Raw genomic sequence first — 12,449 nt, forward strand, 5'->3', positions numbered from 1 at the left:
TCCCATTTCCAATCCAATCTCCATTCTCTTTTTCATCTGCTAGAACCATCCTCGGGTGCCATCATTGCCACTGGGTTTATTGACCAGACGCGCGATCACATACTCGTACCACTTGGCCACTCGGCCACTTGGCAGGCCAACGATTGCGAAAAGGTTTAAAAATAAGTCAGAGGAGGGGGGCTGGGGCTGGTGCGGGGGCCCTGTATAGGCGGCGTTGACAGCCAGCATCCGCTCGTCGGTCGTCGCTCAGGTTCATGTCCTTTCGATAGGATATTGCCCTGGCAGGCCAATGATCTTGTCGTCTGTTGAACTCGCCTTTGGGCCTCAGGAGCATTGAGTGTCTAGATTGGTTGCAAGAGGCTGCTCTGCTCTGGACAGCAACAATAAAAAGGTTCGGCGACTGCCGCATTCGCACTCGCACTCGCCCTCGTACCCTGCCAAGTTCCATCTGCTATCCCGATGCTCCTCTGTAGCAGGCTGGCCCTTTGCCGAGAGATGCAGCGGCAGTTGCAGTTGCGGTTCATTGGCAGGGCAGACTGTTGGGGCTGTTGCCACTGCAACTGCCACTGCCGGCGGGTCATTAAAATGTAAAGGTAACTTCAAAGTTAAATGCTAAAGCTGTATCTGAGCTGGAAATGGAGCTCTAGAGTCGTTGCCATGGCGGTCGTACATCTTCTTACTGCTGCTGGTGCTGCCGGTCCTTTGTGCCGGTCGCATGGCGAGGAGGAGTCAATGGCCTGCGGGTCTATTTTAGCACATGCCATTGGCCCTGAACTTGTTTGCTGGCCTGGCCCCTTGTCCAGGCCTGTGACTCCACTCCACTCCACTCCACTCCACTTGCATAGTTCCATCTCCCATTGTCGGCCTGCCATGACTCAGTTCTGGATTCTGGAAATCCCTGCCGCTCCAGGGATCTCAAGGGATCGATCGCGCGTCGCGTTGCAGGTAACAGGTTCTCGAATTTTCGCAGGGAAAATCCCGTCATGACATTGAGGAAACAGAATAACGTCCAGAAAGAAACGCTTGGGGACACTCTTTGAGGCAATCATTTCTGTGGGCATTTTCAAATCTTTTCATGAATGCCCTTGGAGATTTCGCTGGTAGGCTAGGTAGGAGAAAAGCTAATAAATTCAGCAGCAGCAAGAAATTCGAAAGAACAAAAACGCAAATTTCGCAGAAATAGACGATGGCCGATGGAAAGGGAGCAGTGACAGTGGTAGCCGCAGCCGCAGCCGCAGCCAATGGAATAAATGTATCTTTCCAAATCGAATCGGCCTTAATATGCATATATCTGTACCCACATACCTATGTCTGTCTGTCTGATTGCCTGAGGTGTGTGCTGTGTGTCCCATCTATATGCATGTTCTCATGAGGACTGGGGAAAACCCGATATCTACCCGATCTACCCGAAGATGATCGTAAGTAAAGGCCGGCGGTCTACTACAGGCCAGAAGGGCTGCTGAATACCCTCTGTTAGCAGGTCTAAGCCGGAGAGATCATCACTTCCGCCGCTATAGTCCGATTCCGATTCCAAATCGGATTCCAAATCCGATTCAGCGTGTGTGCGACATCTGTTGGGTGTAATGTATGTGCATCTGATTTCCCAGCATTGATTTGATTTTCAAATTTTACTTTCGCTCCCTGGAAGATCCCATAACATCCCGCCCGCCGAACCTCTCTATCGCCGCCTATCCCGCAGCGAACCCGAATGGAACTCTGGACGGACTGTTTTGTTATTGTCAGATATTGCTGATGTTGCCGGCGATGGCCTTCGCCGGTTTCTCCGTTGCTCCGTTGCTCCGTTCCTCCTTTCCTTCGTTCCTCTGTGTTTCTTTGGTTCCTCTGTTCCTCGTTGCTGACGCAGACGCAGACGTTTGCATTTCTGGCCGAGACTCGTTTCAAATTCTAAAGAAATTCCAGTAAATGATGAGCATTGCTGGCGACTGGACGCTTCGTGGATTCGAGAGGGATTGAGCGCCACGATTGAACCACCTCTTCCTGTTGGAGAGCAAGTGAAAAAAAAAGTGATCCACGATGTCGGCGTCCTTCGCCACCGCCTCCGCCTCCGCCTCCGTCTTCGACTGGCTGCCCCTGTCGGGACACAGTTTTTGCCTGCTGGTGGTGCCCGGGCTGCTTATCCTGATCATCCTCTGGCTGTGCGACCACCAGTACGACAGAGTACTGGGACGTCCGCCCCCAGGGCCCTGGGGTCTGCCGTGGCTGGGCTACCTGCCCTTCCTAAGCCGCCGGGCACCCCACAAATCGCTGCAGGCTTTGGCCCGCCGCTACGGGGGCATCTATCAACTGCGCATGGGCAGCGTGAAGGCAGTGATACTCTCGGACGTGACCCTGGTCCGGGAGTTCTTCCGCCACGAGGTGATGGCGGCTCGGGCGCCGCTCTACCTCACACACGGCATCATGGGCGGATATGGTAAGGATATGGATATGAACACCTGCCTTGCGCTTGACTCTGACCAACGTCTGACTGTTCTGCAGGCATCATCTGCGCCGCGGGTCCCATTTGGAAACATCAGCGTCGAGAGCTTATCGATTGGCTGAAGGCATTGGGGATGACACGGCGACCGGGAGAGACGCGGAGCCGTCTCGAGCAACGGATCGGGAGGGGTGTGGACGAGTGTGTGCAGGTGAGTGCCTATGCCTCAGAGTGACTAAGCGGCCAGTTCCTCGAATGTAGAAGGCGAATGTCCAGGTCCTTCCCCTGGGCACAGTGAGATCGATCAATTATTCTGTGTTGTGTGTTCTTTCGGCGGGGAATGTGTAAATGTGAATGCCAAAAGAATGAATGAGTGAATACTCACTTTCTGCTGTGGCTATCACTTGCTAATTTCTTGCGTGCTTTTTTGCTTCTCCCGCTTTCCATTTGTTTATTCCTTCATTCGCTTCTTCTTTCCCTTTCGCTTTCTGACTCTGCCTCTGACTCTGCCTGCGCCACATTCTCCATCAAAGCTGTACGAAACGGATGCGGATGTGAGTCCTTCGTCGGAGTTCGACCCGGTGCCCGCCCTCCAGCACACGCTTGGGAATATCATCAACGATCTGGTCTTCGGTGTCACCTACGAGCGGCAGGACCCCGATTGGCTGTACCTGCAACGACTGCAGGAGGAGGGGGTCAAACTGATCGGCGTCTCGGGCGTGGTCAACTTCCTGCCCTGGCTGCGACGTCTGCCGTGGAATCGGCGCAACATATGCTTCTTGATGGAAGGCAAGTCCAGGACGCACGCCATCTACGACCGCATCGTCGAGAGTTGCGAGAACAGGCTTAAGGAGCTGCAAGAGCAATATCAGGAGAAGCAGCGCCAGCGCCAACAGCAGCAGGATCTACAGCAGTACCAACAGCAGGACCCACAGCAGGATCCAGAGCCTGAATCTGGATCGGAGCAGAGTCTGCAGCAGAGCCCAGAACAAAAAGAGGAGAAGCCAGTAGCAGCAGCAGCAGCAGCACAAGAAGTGCCCCATGAACAAGTCCCAGCAAAGAAGGAAGATCAAGATCCGAATCAGCACGCAGAACAGAACCAAGTAGGGGACCGGGTCACCGAGCATGAACAGAAGCAAGGCCCTGAGCAAGAAGAGGATCAGAAGGGGGAGGAGGAGGAGGACGACGACGACGACGACGACGTGTATGAACCTACTTGTATCCTGGAGCATTTTCTTATCAACCGAGTGCCCTTTTCGGAGCTATACTGCGACGAGCAGCTGCGCCATCTCCTCGCCGACCTCTTCGGCGCCGGTGTGGACACCTCCCTCGCCACGCTCCGCTGGTTCCTGCTCTACATGGCCCGCGAGCAGAGCTCCCAGCGCCGTCTGCACGAGCTGCTCCTTCCCCTGAGTGCCACGCCCACACTGGAGGAGCTGCAGCCGCTGGCCTTCCTCCGGGCCTGTATCTCGGAGGTGCAGCGTATACGCAGCGTGGTGCCGCTAGGCATTCCGCACGGAGCCGAGCGGGACTTCACTGTGGGAAAGTACCGGATCGCGGCCGGCAGCATGATCGTCTCACTTCAGTGGGCCATTCACATGGACCCGGCGGTGTGGCCGGAGCCGGAGCAGTTCCGTCCGGATCGCTTTCTCAATGCCGAAGGACACTACTCGGCGCCGCCCCAGTTTATCCCCTTCCAGACGGGCAAGCGCATGTGTCCTGGCGATGAGCTGGCCCGCATGATGCTAACCCTTTTCGCTGGACGCATCCTGAGACGCTTTCACGTGGAGATGGTCCCCGGCTGCGATGCGGACATGGAAGGCGAGTGCGGCATCACCTTGGCACCCGCTCCCTACAAGCTGCGCTTCACGAAGCTTCCGCCCATGGAATTGCAAGTGGAGGAGCAGCCACTGGTACAGGCCTAGGGCTAGGAGAGAATGAGATGGAGTGATGGCTCTTTTTTCCCTTCTATGCATACATATTAGTGTGTTTTATTTTGTACTTAGAATCTTTTGAAATATATTTGCTAATTGGTGAAGTTATCCTTCTTTATCAATGTTTTGTTTTCATTAAAATACTATAAGAAACCAGGAAGCAATAATCAAGGACCGCAGAATCATTCCCTTGGAATGGCCGCACAGCAGAATTAAATGCTCTAGGGATACAATATTATAGGAAAGAATACAAAATGTATAAATATTCTACTAATGGGGCTCGGGAATGTTGTTCACGAATTAATGTCCGCAAATTTGGGGAGTAGGGATTTTTAGCATTGCATATTTTCATATTAAATTAAAATAGAGACGCTTTGTTTTGCTTGCTAAAAATTCAATTATTATCAGAGAAGAATATGCATAATAAGGATATAGAATGTTACTCAGGGATGGGAAATTTCTTCGAATTTTCCGTTTTACTTTTCCTCCCATTTCCCAACAGTTTCCGATCTGTGTTCTGTTGTGAGCACACAGATCGTTTCAGGACCGAATAATGGCTTTTGTGAGCCTCTTTTGAAAAGGTTAAAGCTTCTGTGTTTCTTCTCAGCTTTCATTGAAAGATAAAATTGTTTATACTATAATTGTATTTTATTTGATTTATTTTCGAATTGTTTCCTATTTTGTTGTGAGCTTGTAAGACTAAACCACAGTTTGTTTTGTTGTTTGGACATTAAGCTAGGACTAATGCTATGAAATAAACAAGAACCTTAGCTAACCCATCAGCTAAGGTTGCCTAAGCCAGCTGGACGACAGCAAAACATAGCAATAGCATACAAATAATAATAATAATAATATTAATTAATATTAATTAATAATAATAATAAAAAAACATTAACGATAGTGGATCGTAACTAAGGTATTCATTAGGGGGTAGAACTACAATTAATTGAACACAGCTTCTTGGGGGTGAAAGAATAGAATTGGTTGCAGTCGTCGATCTGATGGTGGGTGCATCAGGGCATCAGGACATCAGGGCATCCGGGCACTTGGCGCCTTCCTTCTCTTCTGCATGGACACGCGAGTATCCTTCGAGTGGCTTCCTGCCACACGGGGGAACCGGGTCACGTCGTGAAGACAGATTACTAGCTAATTTATACGGCAATAGCTATAGTCATCGATGCAAGCGGCTTAACGTGCTTCTCTTGGGTGGCATTTGCTTTTGCTTTTGCGTTTGCGTTTTGTGTGTGTGTTTTGTGGTTTTTTTTATATAGGAACAAAACCGTGCTCTTCATCCAGGCCGATCCAAGCCGATCCAAGCCGATCCAGATCGCGCGCCCTATCAATTGGAGCCTACGTTGCGCATATGGTGGGGATCGGTGGCAGTGGGTGCCAGGGGGCGACGCTTGAGGCACACTTTGAATGCCTCCGGCGTGATGGTGGCCCCCACGTTGCCCTTGAGACTGGGCAGCGGCTGGCCCTCGGGCAGGGCAATGTCAAAGCAGTGCATGAACGAGGCGAAAAACAGGAAAAGCTCCATCTTGGCCAGAACATCGCCCAGGCACATCCGCCGTCCGACTCCGAACGGTATGAAGTACTCTGGCTTGCGCACCTTGCCCTCTGTGTCGATGAACCGCGAGGGGCGGAACTCCTCGGGCTTCTCCCACAGATTGGGGTCCATGTGGACACTGTTGATCAAGGGAATGACATGGGAGCCGGCCGGTATGGTGTAGCCATTCAATTCTACATCTCTGTAAAGCGAATCAAGTAGAGGAAAAGGGAGATTGTGATTAGTAGGAGCGTGCCACAAATGCCAGCTGATAATCGCTGGTGGTTGCTGATTACTAGCAAAGCAACCACACGCGAGCTATGAGGGGCTGGTGGCTGGACTGGGGTATGGACTGGGACTGTGGCTGGGGCTGCGGCTGCGGCTGGGGGCCTACAGTCTAATCTGCTAAGCCAAGTGCGTGTCCAGAAAGTGGGCCACTGCGCCACTGGTGGCCAATGGTGATGGAAACGGAGGGGGACAATGAAAATTCCGCATTGAATGAAAAGCCACGACAATGAATGGCAATCGCATGGCATAGCGTAGATCAGAGATCTTGGTGTGAATGAACGGACTTCGCGTAAGTGCGTAAGCATTTCCAAGGGGCTGCCGATGCTTTCATATTGTGAATTGGATTGGGAACTGGGGATTGGGGACTGGGGGTTGGAGGTTGGGGGTTGGAGAGCTTGAATGCTTACCTTGTGGGTGAGTGGGTTGTGGCCAACGGCACAATGCTGGAGCGGCGCATCGACTCGAGGATGGTGGACTCGGTCACGGGCAGGTACTGAAGGTCCTCGATGGTGGGCAGGCGGTGGCGTCCGACCACCTGGTCCAGCTCGTCCTGGACGCGACGCATCTCCTTAGGATTGCGTAGCATGAAGACGTTGATCCAGAGCAGGGTGGTCTTGATGGTCTCCATGCCAGCTGAGAAGAGGTCGATGATCACCTGGACAAGTTGCTCCTCTGCAAGGAAACGAACAAGGATATGCGTGAAAGGATGCTCAGGATGGTCAGGGCATTGCACGGCGGGAGTTGTTGTTCTGAGACAGGGATTCTTGGCTGGGATCTGGATCTGGATCTGGCACTCACCGTGATTCTTGCCATCGAAAAGCTCAGCGTCGGTGCCCTCGGCCTTGGCCTTCTCGATCTCGCATAGGTAGTAGTCGACCAGGTCTCGGACGTTGTGCGGATCGAAGCTGCGTTTGTGGTCATCGATCACGTCCTGGTAGAACCGCTGCATCTCGGCCCGGTTCTGGGCAATCTTGTTCTTGGCCGTCGAGATGCTGGGGAAGCACTGCATGGTGGGTATGTAGTCCACCGTGTGGATCTCCCCGAACAGTCGCATGCCCTCCTCGATCAGGAAATTGAAGCGCCTGAACTTTGGGTCGTCAATGCTGAACCGTGTGGACATCATCAGGCTGCAGATCACGTTACTCACGGCCACTGAGATTACGGGCGACAGATCAATCGGCTGGCCGTCACTCGCGTGCAGATGCCCGATGAACTCGTGCACTTCCGTCTATACGAAGCAAGGAGAAGGAGAAGGAGAAGGGGAAGGGAGAAGCAGAAGGGAAGCGGGGATCTTTAGAGATTTCTGTTCTGTTCGCCGGGGGGAGGCTACGAGTATCCTGTGGGGGAGTGCAGGGGTCGGGAGGTACACTCACCATGATGCGCTTCTGCATTTGCTGCTTGCCATTGCCCATGTAGGTCATGCCGAACTGCCGGAGCTTGTCGTGCAGAAAGCGGCGCTGGTCCTTCCACAGCTTCCCAGTGCTGTTGATGATGCCTACGCGCAGAAAAGGACGGAAAGAGAGGAAGGTAGAGGCGGTGAGTGATTGTCTTATGATCGGTTTGGGAGGAGGCGGCACAGAAGAGCGCTTATCTTTCTTTTTCTTAATTTGTGTAATTTTTGTCGTGTCGTGTTTTATTATCATTTAATTGAGGTAGGCTCTTTCTCTCTGCTCTGCTCTCCCCTCTGCTGCTACCGGGGGTGGGGAGGAGGATGGGTCGTAATGGTTGCCCTACTTTTTGAGTATTGTTTGGGTTCAAGCAAAACGAAATACCAGAAAAGAAATCCCATCCCAGCCGGAGATCAATATATAATGAACAACAAAAACACTCAAGCAAACCCAAAAAACAAAAAACAAAGCCCAATACAAAATACAAAAATTAAACAAAAAGAAAAATGGTTATATGGCTATATGGTTATATGGGGAATCGGCAACCATAAGGGAAAAATTCTGCAATGCATTATCATTGGAATAAAATAAGTGCAGCTTAAGCTGCAAAACGAAACAAAAATAAAATACAAAACAAAAATACAAAAAGGGAAAGAGTCGAAAACGAAATCAAAATACAAAATTAAAAATTACAAATAAAAGCCGAAAAGAAGAGAGACAGAAAAGAAAGACAAAATAAAATCAAGTAAACGGCCCCAACAAAGAAATGCACGCGGAATTTCTTCGGTTAATCAAGTATTAAACATTTTGTCGTATTATTATTTTACAATTTTCGACCTGCTGTTTCGTTGTTTCACTGTTTCGAATTTCGCTGTTTCGGCTGTGGCTGTGGCTGTGGCACTTTCGAGCTTAATTGCACCTTCACTTTGTGGCAGAGGCAGAGGGCCCCAAGTCTTCTTCTTCCTGCTGGAAGAGGCTGTAAGCCTCAACTAAAGGTGCATCTCCCCATCATCTCATATGTAGTCTGTAGTCTGTAGTCTGTAGTCGGGATTCTTTATGTAGTATGTGGTATGTCGTAAAGGTTCAGCTCGAAGGGACTCATTTCCACAATACGCGAACGAGCACTCGTAAAATAAGGTAGGTGCCGCCGCCTCATATCCGCTGGCTAAGCGAAAGAGTGTAACCCAAAGGTCGCCCGGGATTTAGGGCCTTCTGATTTTCGATCAATCAGATTAAACAGCTCGATTTCTGTATTGCTCACTCCCCCTTGTATCTGTATCTGTGTCTGTATCTGTATCTGAGTCTGAGGTCTTAAGTCCTTTAGATCTTGTGTGTTTAACACTCACCATAACCGTTGAGGGTTTGCATGAACGGAGTGTCCGGTCGTCCTGTGAATTCCTCACGCCGGAAGCACTCGCGGATCATCTTGTAGTCGCTCATGACGACGGTCAGCTGGCTGCCCAGACGGGTGGAGAAGAGCGATCCGTACTGCTTGGCCAGCTCCATGAAGCGGGTGTGCTTCTCGTTGCCCATGAAGAGCAGGTAGCCGATGACGGGGAGTCCCCAAGGGCCGGGAGGGAGCTTGCGTAGCTCGCGGTAGTGCCGCAGCATCCACTGGAGCAGGCTGACCAAAGCAAGGAAGCCGAGGAAGACCATCAACAGGTGCTGGGCGCCGGCGTCTTGCTGCTGGACCTGCAGCTGCCGCAGCAGAAACTTGATCAGATACGAGTCGGCCAGCATCTTGTCGCCTCTGTAGCCTCTGGCTTGGACTTGACTGGACGGACGATTTCACGGTGATCGATCTCACACGGAGATCCTAGGGTCCTGGGATCTTGGCTTTGGTGTGCGATTTTGTTCTCGATCTCGAGGATTGCAGTGAGTGCGGCGGGCGTTCAAGTGTCTTTTATTTGTTGCACTGCTCGGCCATTTGTCTGTCTGTCACTTTGTATTTTACTTGCGACTTGGCACTTAAAAAAATGTTTCTCAAGTAATGTCTGGGCCAAAAAAAATTTATAATTAAATTTTCTTTTCTTTTTGGGAATCTTTGGAATCGCAATATATGAATTGCTTTGGTGGTGTTGAAAACAAAAAATTGCTGCGTGCTCGGGGCGCTGGTCGGAGACGGAGACCCGGAGACGATTTCGCGTCGAGCGTTTATAAATTTCGACTAATGGCTCGACCGTATGTCCTTGCCACTTTTATAACAATTCGAGCCCGCTTCGAGCGAGCGGCAGAGCGCCGAACGAATGATCGACGGCGGCGGCGCGGCTCGGTCTCGGGCTCTGTCTCGCGGCTCGGGCTCGGCTTCAAACCCCAAACCCCAAGCGCCTTTGTTGTTTTCGTTGTCCGCGCGGCCGAGATATTGAAATATTGAGGCATGCACAGTCCCTATACCCACCAATATCACCACCGCCGTCGCTGATCGCTGATCGCTGCTGGCGTCGCTGTCGTCGTTGGCGTTGTTGATTGGGATTTTGAGTGGGATTCTTATGTTTTGAGTGCTATGACTATTTGTATTGGGACGCATAGTCATCACACTCAATTTGAGTGAGACAGCAAAAGAGAGGCCGAATGCTCAGTTTTGCGTTTCATGGAATGACTTCGAGAAACCGAATTGAGCCGAGAGAAAACGAAGCTTGAGCATCGCTGCTGGCGTCGCTGTCGTCGCTGTCGTCGCTGACATCGACAGAACTCCAAACTTGAAGAAGCCCCAACGCAGCCTAAGCAGCAGCAGCCGCAGCGGCAACGGCAAAGACAGCGGCCACAGAAACAGCAGCTGGCGCTCGCTCCCGCTCCGGACTCCACCCGTCTGTCTATCCTCTGCTGCTGCTACAGCTTCAATTTCACCGCCCTGCCCCCGCCATATCAAAGCCCACCTCACCTTCCCCGACCACCCACCTCCCGATGCCAACATCGTGCTCATGTCAGCCTGAGAGAAGGCTCTCTTCTATCCGACCCCCGGTTTCCCACCTTCCACTTCCCCGTGCTTGAACCGCTGATGCTGGCCCCCTCCCTCACCCATCCACTCGCTGGCTGATTTTGGGCTCTGCAGACGAAGCAGCGCCAACGGTTCAACAAGTTTCCAAGCATCGAGCCGCAGACAACATGCTTGAGCCAACATGTTTGAGAGACGACGCTACACATGCTCCGATCTTTTGCCCGCGCTCTTTCCACTCTCACTCTCTCTTTCTCTTCCATCCCATCGCTGACTTATCAATGAAACGAATGGCTCCGATAAGACGGAGAAGACTCACTTTCAACACTTGCACTCCACACTGCACCTGCTCTTGCGATCCGATCCGATTCCATTCGTTCTAATCTGATCTGATCCGATCCGATCTGATCTGGATTGAATTTTGGCGTCCAGTGGTGAATTGTCTTCTTTATAAATTGTCGCGGGCCACAAGGCGGAAGCTGCTGCACTCGTTCATTTTGTGGATGTCTCACCAAAAGACTGTCTGCAGCTCATTGTTGTTGTGGCTTCTGTTGATCTGTTGTCGGAATCGAAGACACAGAATTCCGATGCAAAATTTGCATTTTGGGTCAATAGCGAAGCCTTCATCGAGTTATCTAAGATCTAGAGCGGAGACTCTTCTCCGGTGCGCTTGAAAATGGCTTGCAAACTGGGATCTGATCGGCAGGTTAGGGCTTTACCTGGACTCCATTCCCCTACACTCAATCAAATCAATTAAAATTGGTGCTGATGCTGGGGCTGGGGCTGATGCTGAAGGTAAGGCTCTGATCTGACTCTGAGGTCGAATGTGTAACGCATTAAAGCTCAAAACGTAACTAATAATCTGAAACAAACAACATCTCAGTCCCCCCTAGTCCGCTGCACAGTCCCATCGAAGAATCGAAAGATCATATTTTCGAAATTGAAATTCAAATGCATGCATTTGTAATCAGTTCTGCAGAAGTTTCTGTTGCTTTGATTTGGATTTTATTTTGGTTCGGATTGGGTTTAAATATTCATCTGCGAAGCCAAGAGCAAAAGAAACGACCAGAGCGATAAAGATGCCGGTTCTTTTGGCTAAAGGACAAGGTCCGACCCTCAGCATTGACGTCGAAATACGGAAAATACGCACAGAAAAAAGCGGTACAGCCAACAGGCCAAGAAATTTCGAAATATTTGTACGAATATGCATATGAAAATGTTGGCATTGGAATTGGATTGGACAAGAGATTGGACAACAACACATGACAAGGCAAGACAAGACCATTATCGGAATGAAAATGATGTTGCGAAGGTCGTGGTCGTGTCTCTCTGGAAGCCCTAGAAATTTCTGTGCCTTTGACCCCATTCTCAAACTCTCAAGAGAGATCGGAGGCGGAGGCAGAGGCAGAGTCAGAGTCAGAGTCAGAGGCAGAGTCAGAGGCAGAGGTAAAGCTAAGATTGGATCGAAAATTGGATGCTTGGGCATCAGTAATCGAAAGGTACATGATTATGAGATCACTGTATCTTGCATATTACAAAATTCAAACACCTTTTTGACAATGTTGTTTCAGTACGTTCTCAGTGTATCAATTGTGTTCCAGAATTCAAATACTGACTTCCAAGTAGCATAGGGTGAATGCATAGCTATGATCCGGTTGTGGCTGCGGACTGGTCGCAATATCCAGAAAAATTTCAACCAAATATTTATGCAAATTGCAACAGATTATACTTTTTGTATGTGTTCTGTTGTTGGTTCTATTCTGAACAATTTATATAATTTTCGCATCGCCTATGAATGCGGCCAATGAACTAATTTGCATCTGCTAATATTTTTTGTATTTTCATTAGAATGCCCATCATTGGCATCGGTCATCGGTCATTGGGCATCGAGCATCGAGCATAGCGAAATAATGCTCGGAGAGGG

General features: G+C 50.4%; 2 protein-coding genes across 2 annotated transcripts; one reads left to right on the forward strand and one right to left on the reverse strand.

Annotated features, from left to right (window-relative positions):
• Nucleotides 1-1,909: 1,909 nt before the first annotated feature.
• Nucleotides 1,910-4,490, forward strand: phtm (cytochrome P450 enzyme phantom). The gene is made up of 3 exons (XM_001354349.4): nucleotides 1,910-2,431; nucleotides 2,497-2,645; nucleotides 2,968-4,490. Exons 1-3 carry the CDS (start codon nucleotides 2,035-2,037, stop codon nucleotides 4,357-4,359), a joined length of 1,938 nt encoding a protein of 645 aa, XP_001354385.4. The 5' UTR covers nucleotides 1,910-2,034; the 3' UTR covers nucleotides 4,360-4,490.
• A 504-nt stretch (nucleotides 4,491-4,994) lies between these two features.
• On the reverse strand, nucleotides 4,995-9,970 carry Cyp18a1 (Cytochrome P450 18a1). Its single transcript, XM_001354348.4, has 5 exons — nucleotides 8,937-9,970; nucleotides 7,576-7,697; nucleotides 7,001-7,430; nucleotides 6,610-6,874; nucleotides 4,995-6,116 (listed from the first exon to the last, which is right to left on the reverse strand). The coding sequence occupies exons 1-5, from the start codon at nucleotides 9,328-9,330 to the stop codon at nucleotides 5,708-5,710; spliced, it is 1,620 nt and encodes a 539-aa protein (XP_001354384.1). The 5' UTR covers nucleotides 9,331-9,970; the 3' UTR covers nucleotides 4,995-5,707.
• Between the last annotated feature and the right edge of the window lie 2,479 nt (nucleotides 9,971-12,449).

The sequence above is a fragment of the Drosophila pseudoobscura genome, chromosome X (genome assembly GCF_009870125.1).
Source record: "Drosophila pseudoobscura strain MV-25-SWS-2005 chromosome X, UCI_Dpse_MV25, whole genome shotgun sequence".
NCBI lineage: Eukaryota > Metazoa > Arthropoda > Insecta > Diptera > Drosophilidae > Drosophila > Drosophila pseudoobscura.